At 31.5% G+C, this 11,936-nt stretch overlaps 3 protein-coding genes across 3 annotated transcripts; 1 reads left to right on the plus strand and 2 right to left on the minus strand.

Moving 5' to 3' along the window:
* Positions 1-1,414: 1,414 nt before the first annotated feature.
* On the minus strand, positions 1,415-3,338 carry LOC108731678 (translocon-associated protein subunit gamma). Its single transcript, XM_018462116.1, has 4 exons — positions 3,097-3,338; positions 2,372-2,499; positions 1,922-2,013; positions 1,415-1,756 (listed from the first exon to the last, which is right to left on the minus strand). Exons 1-4 carry the CDS (start codon positions 3,224-3,226, stop codon positions 1,558-1,560), a joined length of 549 nt encoding a protein of 182 aa, XP_018317618.1. The 5' UTR covers positions 3,227-3,338; the 3' UTR covers positions 1,415-1,557.
* Positions 3,339-4,287: 949 nt separating this feature from the next.
* Positions 4,288-6,752, plus strand: LOC108731677 (TBC1 domain family member 20). Its single transcript, XM_018462115.1, has 5 exons — positions 4,288-4,877; positions 5,128-5,371; positions 5,481-5,684; positions 5,814-6,033; positions 6,112-6,752. Exons 1-5 carry the CDS (start codon positions 4,442-4,444, stop codon positions 6,415-6,417), a joined length of 1,410 nt encoding a protein of 469 aa, XP_018317617.1. The 5' UTR covers positions 4,288-4,441; the 3' UTR covers positions 6,418-6,752.
* Positions 6,753-7,017: 265 nt separating this feature from the next.
* Positions 7,018-10,659, minus strand: LOC108731573 (group XV phospholipase A2). Its single transcript, XM_018461951.1, has 7 exons — positions 10,190-10,659; positions 9,685-9,827; positions 9,369-9,603; positions 9,021-9,248; positions 8,665-8,836; positions 8,461-8,583; positions 7,018-8,366 (listed from the first exon to the last, which is right to left on the minus strand). The coding sequence occupies exons 1-7, from the start codon at positions 10,290-10,292 to the stop codon at positions 8,147-8,149; spliced, it is 1,224 nt and encodes a 407-aa protein (XP_018317453.1). The 5' UTR covers positions 10,293-10,659; the 3' UTR covers positions 7,018-8,146.
* Positions 10,660-11,936: the final 1,277 nt, after the last annotated feature.

The following is an 11,936-nucleotide window of genomic DNA, read 5'->3' on the forward strand; positions in this document are numbered from 1 at the left end:
AATTCAAGCTTGATAGCAGACTGTCATCATTTTCTGCTCGAATTTGCTGACAGTCTGTTAAAAGACTGCAAACATTTTGTTATCTGGATGTTATGTTCATGAAACGTCGGCATTCTAAGGATGGATCTGGACACGGAGATAACCCGTGAAACGCGTAGTCTTTATATTTTTAGTTATCATTAATAATTTGTAGCCACTACTATGGCTCATCAATTTGTTATCTCTTAAAAACATTTTTATGAAAGGATATGTTAAGTTTCAGCTGTTTTCTAGCTAACATAAGTAATTTTGAGATGTATAAATTAATATATATTAAATTGATACTAAAACGGAGTTGAATACCGTATTGCTTATCTTAGGAAAAAATCAAAAGAAATCGTGATCAAAGACAATAATCGCATTTAGACAATAATAATATTTATTGAGAGACAATTAAATTTATTGATAAAAGGTTACTAAGATATTAAAAGGAATTAAGAACAATGACTGTATTGTTTTTTAAATACAGTTATTACTTGAAGCATGTTTGTTAATCAAATCCAGGAAACGCGTGAAATGATTATTATGAATCGGACTCTCCGTTCATCAGTTGCTTGAAAGTCTTCTCAAAGTTATGTATTTAAGTAATATACAATTCTTGTTGCTTTTTCGACATTTTAATAATTTTTGCTTAATAATTTTTTATCAATAATAGCATTAGATAATAATATTAGATTTCACAATTTCTCCCATATTTCTCATGTTTTCCCAAGATAAACGATACAACATTCAACTCCACTTAAATAATCCTTTAATATTCTATACGCATATAATTTATACATTTTTCTCGAAACTTCTTCATGTTAGTTGGTAAATAGCTACAATTTCACATTTTTTAAAGAGATAAGTCGGATACTTCACGCAATAATGACTACAAGATAACTGTCATAATAACGGTACATACACACGCACACACGCACGCACGCACACACGTACACACACAACTGTCTATAACAATAATTATAATAATAAAATTATAATTGTTGATATATAATTTACATCTATTATACTATAGTTTTCTATATACATACCTGCACAAGATCACAAATTAATATTGCTTATGATAATTTACATCAAATTCTGATTAATTTAATCGGTGATGAGCTTATCAGGTAATATCTACAGTTGAATAAATAGAATCATTAATTTTTGACATATTTTTTGAGAAATAAGATTAAATTAGAGACAATGTATTATATTTAGAAATTTTACTATAATTTCATTGAATTAATCACCGCTCAAGTTAATCAGAGTTTGATCAAAGTCGCCCTTAAGGATAAAATGTTAACAAATGTATAGAATAGTTCTATTTGCTACTTAATAGGAACAATTTTTAAATTGTTTATAACTTAGAAATGTTAACCAAATTGTCCGGAAATAACAAATAATTTATAGCAGTTGATTTCATTATAAATAGAAATATTATTTATTATCCATGAATGTTCCATATCAAAAGGTAAATCGAACTGATGGAGGTTTCTTATGAAATTAGCAGAATACATAGATTCGTAGCATATATTATTGAGATCCTGTTGAAAATAATGCTAGGAATGCGCTAGTAACGCCTACAGAAAGTATATAGTTTACTGCAGGTGTGAATGTTTTTAAAATGTAAAACGAAGATACGATGACGAATGCCAGGAAAAGGGCGTTATTGTAGAAAATTGAGAATGTTGTTGCTTCATAATCTGCCACTTCATTCTTCTTCCATAAGATCCTAGATATTTAAATATAATATAAATTAATATTTTGCGAAAGGTATAATATACTTTTTATTATAATTAATTGTGCCGAGATGATTACTTAGAAAATATTATACACCATTCGATGCATGTTGACTGATGATTAATCAGTCATTTGTTTCAGAAAAATTTGAAATTACCTTTCGTCCTTTTCTTTCTTGCTCATCTTCTTGTCTTCCGCGAGTTTACGGCTTATTTCTTTAGTTACAGCATCTTCCCTTTTTACTGCAATCTATATAACATATGTATATACAAAATTACATTATATTCTCATCATTCCTACATATATATCATCTCTTAGGCTTATTCAACAAGTTCTCAACAAGGACTCTGCATTAATCAAATTATGCTATAGCAAAATCTGTTCACTTTTTATGATTTTGCCTAAGAAAACTTTTAATCAGCATCTCATAATCTACAAAATATCACAGTTTCAGTCACTTTTTCTTTGTGATTAGTATGAAATAAAACTCGAAAGGTAAATTCTTTAATGTTGTAAATTATATAAAAAATTATTTATTTTAATAAGAGCTTCTGTGCTTTAGTAAACAAATATCCATCTTGTAAATTCAGATATCAATAGAACATACCTTATGTTTGAGGATGAATTTTGTATTTTTATATGCTAAGGCAAGGGCGTATGTGCTCGCCAATGTAACCAATACAAAAGAGATCAAGTTAGAGTATAAATCGATCAAATGTATTCTCCAAAACAACCCTGTAAAAAATAAAATGTAGTTAATAAAGAATAAAGATTTCACGTAATATTTATTTTCAATAAATATTAAATATTAGATTTAAAATAAACAAAGATATACTGGCGATATTAAATTATATGTTATTAGACTAAGATATAATATATATATTCATACACATAAAAACAAATTCTGACTTAAATATGTTCTAATTTAAACGATTATTTAAACCTAAATAAAATATATTAAAAAAAAAATATGAATCTAATCGCTTTCTGTATAGAACCTAGAAACATTGTACAGAAATTATTCTACAGAAAAATCTGTCTATGCTGTTTTTTATATATTAGATAATTTATTCACACACAAATATCATAAATATATAATCAAACATAATATAAGTTTTATATACATAAAATCATATATAAGAGAATATTATAAAATCTGTTATACAATATTCATTAAGTTCCAAGACATAACTGTCAAATCTCAACTTTCTTAAATAAGATAGTAAATCGGACAACATAAAATTTTATACAGTAGAAATCTAATCGCATAATGTAATAGAGAAAAATGATGAAGGGAGTATTTTTCAGTGCTCTTCACAAATTTCTACTCACAAATGGGTATCGCCGAAACGATGAAAGCATTGCCGTAGAACAACGCCGAGGACTTTGTCGACACGTTCCTGGAGAAGTCTTGCAGCAGCAGCTCCTCCTCTTTCGTAAATGCTTTAGACTTTCCCGACATTTTCAGTTAGACGATATAACCGGCGGACAACACAATTGTTCACGAGGATTATCACTTGACGGACGATCGAGATCGGAAACAGTCAAAAACAAATTCTGTACGCATGCGTAAAAAGCATCGGTGTGCAAACGTGTGGTGACGTGTCCTTCATCGTCATTCCTCGTCATATCGATCGAGGCATAAGTCTTGCTCCCTGCAGGCAATTTGTTGCAAACTTTACCAAAAGTTTGTGATCATGTTGTAGGTATCAGAAATTTAACTTACCGACTTACTTAATTTTAAATTATTTTCTACTTTTACTCGTTTCTACCAATTATATAGAATAACTTATTTAATTTTGATTTAACTTACTTTTTATTTTTTTTTTAGTTCTAAGAATTAGAACTTAATCTATATTGATAGAAATAAACATTTACGATACATTTGAAACTTTGAAGATTAAACGAAAATTATACACGATTTTATTGCATTATTTTTAGCATTTTATTATTGATCATGCAATTATTATGTTAATCATGATAAACACATTCGATGAGTCCAGAGATAATTGAAGAGTTCAATTATCATCAATATAAATATTTGATCGATCTATAATCCTTTATAATACAGTAGAGATTAAATTAAATGATTTAATTAATATATTATTATACATGTTTCACGAATAAACATGCATATTTAGGATTACTGTGAGTTGAATTGTTTTTTTAATAGTTATTGCGCATAAATAATGAAACACAGTTAATAACAATATAAAATATATGATATAATAAATCGTAAAATTAAATTATCAATTAATCGTAGTACAAATTTTGGAACTTTCATAAATTAAGTTGTCGATTTTTAATATTGCTTTGTTGGTGTTGCAGCTGTAGCTCTAACTATTGCGTTCGGGGAGTCGCTAATAGCGCTATTTCTGTCATTCTATCTTCGTTGTTTATTAAACGTAAAACAAGGATAGAATGACACAATAGCGCTAATAGCGTCTCCCTGAACGCACCTTATATATAGCTGTACGAACTACGAGTCATTCTACGAGCTGACGGCTACTAATTCGTTCCAACTGGTGTGTCTCTAGTGTGCCATTTGCTGTCATTCCTGACGGATCAGCTGTGGTCCGTTAATTCGAAGAATTTTCGGGAGTTTCAATTAAATTATCAGTGTTATGACACGCGTACTAGCGTGTCTGGCGTAAATCCATCTCGACACCGTGAAATTATGAAGGCCGAGAACGAAGAAGTGTCCTTGATGCAGTCTTCGACGGACGCGTCGACGTCAACCGAGAATCATAACCACAACAAAGTACGTAGAAGGAACGTGCCTGAGTCGGCGTCGTCGGCGAGTCTCTCAACAAAAACAGACAGCTGGGCGACAACCGACTCGCACGACCGCGTGCCCCTCGTGATCTTGTCCGACTCCACGAAAGCGTGGCACGACGGCGTCACGCCGCAGATACCGGATCTCATCGACGTAGCCACGGCAGGCAAGCAGCGGAACGGTGTGCTGACTCGCGAGGACGACCACGGTACGACGGACATCCTCACGAGTCGCGAGAGGATGAAGATGAGCGTGATCCGCGGCAGCATCGCCAACCCGGATCTCACGTTAGGAGAGCTAAGACTACTTGGCTGCAGTAGCGAGGGCTTCGTTAATGGTACTTTGCCCAGGTGACGTCAATTATGATCAACAAGGAACCTTAACAAACAGATAATTTCATTCTTTAGGATTTTGCCGAAAGAGAATTTTACGGTTTTCAGTCTTCTACACGATTATCGTTGTAGTTTTTGGATACAGACGGTATCCCAAGTGCTAGTTTGCTAATATCACTTATATAAAATGGTTCCTTTTTGAGAATAATTTTGTTCTCTGTGACTAAGTCTTGAAATCATGAGGATGATCTGTAGATGATGTACGAAGGGTACTGTGGCCGAAACTTTTACGACTGGCACGATTGGAACCTGGATCCATTAACGGACTAGAAACTGTACATACTTATATACCAAACGAGATTTATCAGCAGATATTGAAGGATGTGGCACGTAGCGGTAGTCACGTCTCGCAGAATGCAACAGAAGAGGAGACGGAAAATTTTCAAGAGCAGTTAACTCAGCTTATGTGCTGGGTACTTCATAGACATTCCCAATTAAAGTTAGTATATTTAAACATGAATAATTTATTATTAATTTATAATAAATTTATATATATTATATATAACTTATGTTTTATTATAATATAAAATGAAATAATTTGTACTTAGTTACTACCAGGGATACAATGATGTGGCAGCAACTGTGTTACTTGTAATGGGATTACAAGCAGGCTTATACGTACTTGAATGTATTTCGCTAGAATTCCTGGAAAGATTCATGGAAAAAACTATGGAAAAAGTGAATCAAGAGTTATTCTTTATATTTGCGTTGCTGGAAAGAGTACATCCTACGCTTTTGGAACATTTAGAAAAGTTAGTTTTTTCTTATCCGTTAAGAACATATCTTAAATTTTTATTTTATATTTATTCTAAATGGATTAATAAATAAACTTCTGATACTAATAATCTCATTACTAATAGCAACATTCCTTTTAATTCTAGTGTAGAACTGTTTCCACACTTTGCTTTGGCTGAATACACAACATGGTATGCACACAAGTTTGCAGAAAACCGAAAATTGTTACATAGATTATTTGATTTTTTTCTGGGTAGTCCCCCACTTATGCCTCTCTATTTAAGTACGGTAATTGTGGCACATAGAGCTACAGAAATTTTTAATACTACGCCTGACATGGGGCACACACATAAAGTATTATGTACGGTGAGTATAGTAAAACAAGTAATTAACTCTGAAGAATCAAAGAAAGACAATAGAATTATTTCAAGTTTATGTTTTCAGTTACCCGACGACTTGCCATTTGAAACCCTTTTAGTAGAAGCAAAGAATCTATATCGACAATATCCTCCTGAATCTATCAGTAATGATGTCAGAGATTATGATCATAAGAGAAAAATTAAAGAGCAAGAATGGAAGGCAAAGGCAGAAGCAAGCCGACAAGAGAGAGAAAGACAACGAAAATTAAAAATTGTTCAGGCAACGCCAAGGATATCTTATCGTATTAGAAGTTACAAAACTATTACCGTTGTAACTATTTTAGCTTTGGGAATATATGCTTTCATAAGATCCTCGACAGGACTTAACTGACATTAAGAGATATTATTTGTTGTAAAAAAAATTAGAATTTTTACATATTTTCTGAAGCAGAAATCCTCCACTTCTTCAATACATTGCTGCGATTTGGAACAAGATTTAAAAATTGTATAAAAGCAAGCACCAAAGAAATGAAGCAAGGAGTATATGTTGCTAGGAATAATTAAAAGGTTTGGTTATCAGTATTTGAGCAAAAATTTGTTCTAGGACACATGAGTCAGAATCTTGTGCATTCCTATGCTGCCTTTATGCTGTGTTCTGAAGGCTGACATAAACTTTTTACTATATGTTAAAAAATTATAAATATATGAAAATTATAGGAAAAAAAAAGTAGCAATTTCAAATACTCAGAATTGCTAAAGGTTTAGATCTAAATGGGATATCAAATAAATAAAATGTATATAAAAATGTTTCATATGTAATATTGATTATTATAATTACGTTGTTATGATCTGTGATTAGGAACAATTTTATCTATAATTATATTTGCAAAGAAAAATTATGGTACTTATTATTATGTGATCAATAATAAAAACATTTTATTTTTTAACAACATTCGTTTATTATCTTTGATGATGAATTTCTTCTTTATAATATACCATTTTATCTTAGAAATATATATGTAATTATGTATTGTCTAGTTTATCAGATTTGATGGCATTAGATATCAAAAGAATACTGATATCAATTGCTTACATTTTATGTAGTATTTGTTTTTCACCACTTTGTACGTGAATGTAATTTTGTAGAAACTTAATGTGCGCTGATAAATGTTTATTATAAGTCCATATATTTATTAAAATGTATGGACTTATTTATACCAAAAAGAAGTTACTTGTACATTATAATAAGAAAATTTTAAAATTGTAAATATTTTAGAAATTCGACTTTTGTTGATATCGCTGACACATAAAGGAACACAATAGTGTCGCACTTGGCTTAGCGCCGAGACACTACCAGATTTCTTAAGGGAATGCTTTTTACATCAAATTTCTTGAGTATTTTATGAGTATTCATTACAATTGTGAATCAGTGTAAATATAACATATATTTATAACATAATCAATTTATGACTAGTAACTTAAGAAATTTGGATTTCATTGTTATTCTAATTGTGCTGTATCAGCGACTAAAAAATATGTTACTATACAATATAGAAATACTTTACATATAGTATATTATTACTGTATCGCTAGTCATGTTAATCTGATCACTCTTTGTTTCATATGAGATCATGCAATATAAAAATTGATAATATATACTGAATATATAAATATGTACACAATAAGGAGGAGATAAAAGTATTATATTTATAGGCTGAGAATATGGCTATATGCCAGTAAATGAGTGGAAGTATTGACATTTAGAAAATGGTTTTTGTAATTGCACCACTTTATAATATTCCCAATTGATATTTGCTGCTATGTTATGTAATGATATATTTTAATGAATAATGTAGTTAATAAAAATATATTTTCAATTACGTTGTCGTATTTTTTAGTCAATAAATTATCAAGAAATGAATTTACTTTATGAAATTAGTGAAATCTTTTATTCTTGTTAAAATCATTTTATATTAAAGTTTTAATATTAATTCGTATCAAGATTAGCGAGATACTATTATCTCGTCGGTAGCAAGAGCAAAAAATGTTACGAGAATTTAGCGACATAAATGTGTTGTCATTTTTTTGCATTTCATTAAAAAGTACTAATAAAAATCATATTATATTTTTAAAACTGTCTTAATATATGCCACAATGTCACGATTTCTTAAGATCTCAGTATGATCTAGTCCAGGAAAACTTTGATTATAAATTTTTTGTACTTGTGATTTCTGCCAAAGTGTGCATGCTTCCAAACTCTTTATATTCACCGTTCCATCGCCATCTCCAACTATTAATTTAGGGTAACCATTTATACTCGTACCTGGCTTATAATACAATCTATAAAAAATAAATGCGAATTTTAAATGGCTTCTTTTATTACGAATTTGAATGAAACAAAAAGTTATATATATATATATATATATATACAAACTTTTCTACTGTGTCCACTTTGCTGCCATATAAACAATGTACTTCAACACCTGGTGCCGTAAAATCCAATTGATATTTCTCATTGTCTTTTCTGAATTCCCAAGCATTAGGAACGTCTATGTCTCTGTAAGTGAAAATATTTCTAAAAATATTTGCGAACAAAATACAGCAGGTATATAATAATTGTCTAAATAATCCACCGTACATAAAATATTGTTGTAAATTGCTCAATGTATAGTTTTTCTGATCCGATTGTACCAAAATATCTGTGTCTTTCCAAAGTAGTTTTGAAGGTAACAGCCATCCTAGACTTGGACTCGTTATCTGTTCGTCTCTTAATACACTTTCACGAAGAAAATATGCACCTAAGTTATCTCCTGTATTAAAATTAAAATGTGTATGTAAAGCATCATATCTCATAAAACAAGATAGTTGAAAAATTTGTATTATACTATTCTGAATTTAAGTTATCTGCTAATTTATTAACAATGTATTCAACAATAATCCATTATTAATGATTGCAGGCAAACAAGATTATACAAATAAGATTGATATGCTTACCAATGGCAAATACTTTAATAGCTTTGGCAGATCCTGCCCATACAGCACTAAGTGTGATAAAGGCATTTATGTATTTATCCTTCCATTTCTGACTTTGACGTTGTAACATTATAAGAGTCATAGGTCCACCCATGCTGTGAGCCAGTAGCGTCACTGGCGTATCGTTATTCATTATATACGTTTCTTCGACTAAAGTTTTCAATTTAGCGAAGAATTCTTCATTTTCACCTGTAGTTTAAGGTCTTTATCTCGGTAAATTTGTAGTACAATCGAATAAAATATATGATACTAAATGCTAGCGTGTAATGCCTGTATGGAACAATTTATTAATATCATTTTTCTACATACTAGGTCCTTTTCTGAAATCATAAGGCGCGCCACGTAGCGATAAATTCCTGATGTATCCTAAATCGTTTACCAGCATATTCCCAATGTCCTTGAAATACGAGCCTGGCGAGGCTCTGCTAGGATCTATATATTCGACTACAAACGGATTGCCCCATCCCGGTATCCTTACGTCTACTCCGGGTTGATTGCTAGTGGTCCTCGTCACATTGTCATAATTCAATTTAAGATTATCTATCTGCAATAGGATTCAAATTTACTTTCAAATTATTCAGCGAGAAAAAGACTAGAGCTACGCATGATAAATCAATGATCGTACAAAGCAGTCTATCACGACAGGTACAAGCAGTTCCATGTTCAGCCACAAGCTAAAATAATCGTCGGATGCTTTCGCACAGATATAATGCACCACTGATGACTTGTTAATCTTTGCCTCGACCTGGCTGCCGCCATCACCTGGAACTGGAATATCATTTTCCTTCGTAAGTAGACGCGCTTTTCGCAACGTTTCAATAAGTCGATATCTCCGAAGTTCTATGACACTACGATAAGAATCATATATCATCAAAGGAGAGAATCATACAAAGCGGCACTTCAGAGCCGTTTCGACCTCTAAAGTGCAGACAGAAAGGATCATGATAACTTTCGGCGAGCCGAACGCTTTCAAAAATATCCCATACACACATCACCTCCAAGAAATATCCTAAAGACATCCAGAGGACATCTCTATGCCCTTCCTGAACATCTTAAGGATATCAAGATGTCTCAGATAAAAATATGATTTGTATGGACAGTAATAAGATGTTTTGTTTTTTTTGACTTACCAAGAATAACGGGCGATATTTGTTTGGTTTTGGCGTGCCAGGGTCTCACCAGTTGCGTGGTGAGCGAGAGAACAATTATGCTCAGGAGAGCTGCCAGGCGCATTGTTTGTCGCGGCTATGATTTTAAACGACAGGCGGATTCTCGCGGGAAAGAAACACGTGTATATCTTGGAAATTAAACAAACTTGGCTGTTACTCGACGAACAATGTCTCTTCCGTCAACTCTTGATCTAACAAAATGGAAATATCATATGCTCGTCACAACACTGCGTTGTACTTTGTTGTTTGTTTGCTCCAGTCACGATAATCAGCTGATATCGCCTCACGCGTTGAAGTAGACGACACTCGCGATCAGCGACAGCCAATCGAAGCGACGAACGAGGATAAAAAGTATTATTCCATTGGCACGTACGCTTTGGTACGCTTTCGTAAGCGATTGTTCTGATCGATCGTAATTGCCTCTTCCTGTATTTGTGTATTTGTAAAACATATTATTATATTTAAGTTATCGATAAACGAGTTTAATGACGTTGAAAGAGAGAAGAGTATTATCGATAAACGCGAATTTAATGACGTTGAAAGAGAGGAGAGTAAACACGAATTTCGTCATTCCAATTATATAAACTTGCGTTTTAGATTAGCTTATGTTTATATAATTCTTTTTTCGAGATGCTTCGTTTTGTGTGAAACAAAACGAGAAAAACGCACAAGGATATAAAAGCTGAAACAAACAGATTTATGGCCAGTTTATAGTTCTATTTTATTGCTGATTTTGCGATAAGTGTCAATTGCGTCAGAATGGAGTCAAAGACAAACAAGTTTGAATGTAGAACATAAAAAATATGATTCATCAATCGTATGATGTCTTAAATTGCCAAAGACTCGTCTTGTTTTGCGATCGCCTTCGCCAGTATTCCACACAGCACAAAGCTCCGATCATTTTGCTGAGCTCTCGGCGAGCTTAAAAAAAGCTCCCTCTGAACCAAAATGAAGCTCCTAGGGAATTCTCAAAAGCGGACAGGAGTTCCCGGGGATTCTTTTTGAAGCTTAAATAAAGCTCACAAAAATTTTATGAGCTCCCCGTGTTGTGTGGAATATATTTGTTCTCATTCCCTGGTGAAAATTTTTCTCATAATTTTTATACAAATTGGAACATTTTTCAGAAATACTCAGAAATATTTGGAAAGTTTACATCTTTTCTCAGAATTTTTTGTACAAGTGAATTCTGAAATATTCTGAAATTTTTCATCCCATAATTTTTAAAAAATATTTTTTAATTTTTTAAATTTTATAACATTTTATCAGAAATTATACTTACAAAAATTTTAAGAAATCTGACGATATTTTATAAGTAATATATATGAAAAATTTTTAGAAAAGATGTAGATTTTCTGAGAAGTGTTCCAATTTGCGTATAAAAAATGTGAGAAATTTTGAAAAATTATATGAAAAATTCTGAGAAAAATTTTCACCAAGGTTATTTAATATTAATTTAAAAATAACGTCTAGTTTTTTTATAATGTATACAAGCATGTTTTTCTTTTATGTACTCTACATAAATCTACACGTGTCACAATTAAGTCACAACTCACGTTGGCAAAATAAAAATCAAGAATAATGAAAGTATAAACGAAATTTTTTTAAGACTTCTTTTAGCATATATTAATTTATTTGAATTTTAAATGTCAATTTTAAATGTCACTTTTTTATCCACATGATCGAGAGTAGAGATAAAAAAATCTGAGTA

This window comes from Mycetomoellerius zeteki, unplaced genomic scaffold, assembly GCF_001594055.1.
Source record: "Mycetomoellerius zeteki isolate Tzet28-1 unplaced genomic scaffold, Tzet1.0 scaffold135, whole genome shotgun sequence".
NCBI classification, from domain to species: domain Eukaryota; kingdom Metazoa; phylum Arthropoda; class Insecta; order Hymenoptera; family Formicidae; genus Mycetomoellerius; species Mycetomoellerius zeteki.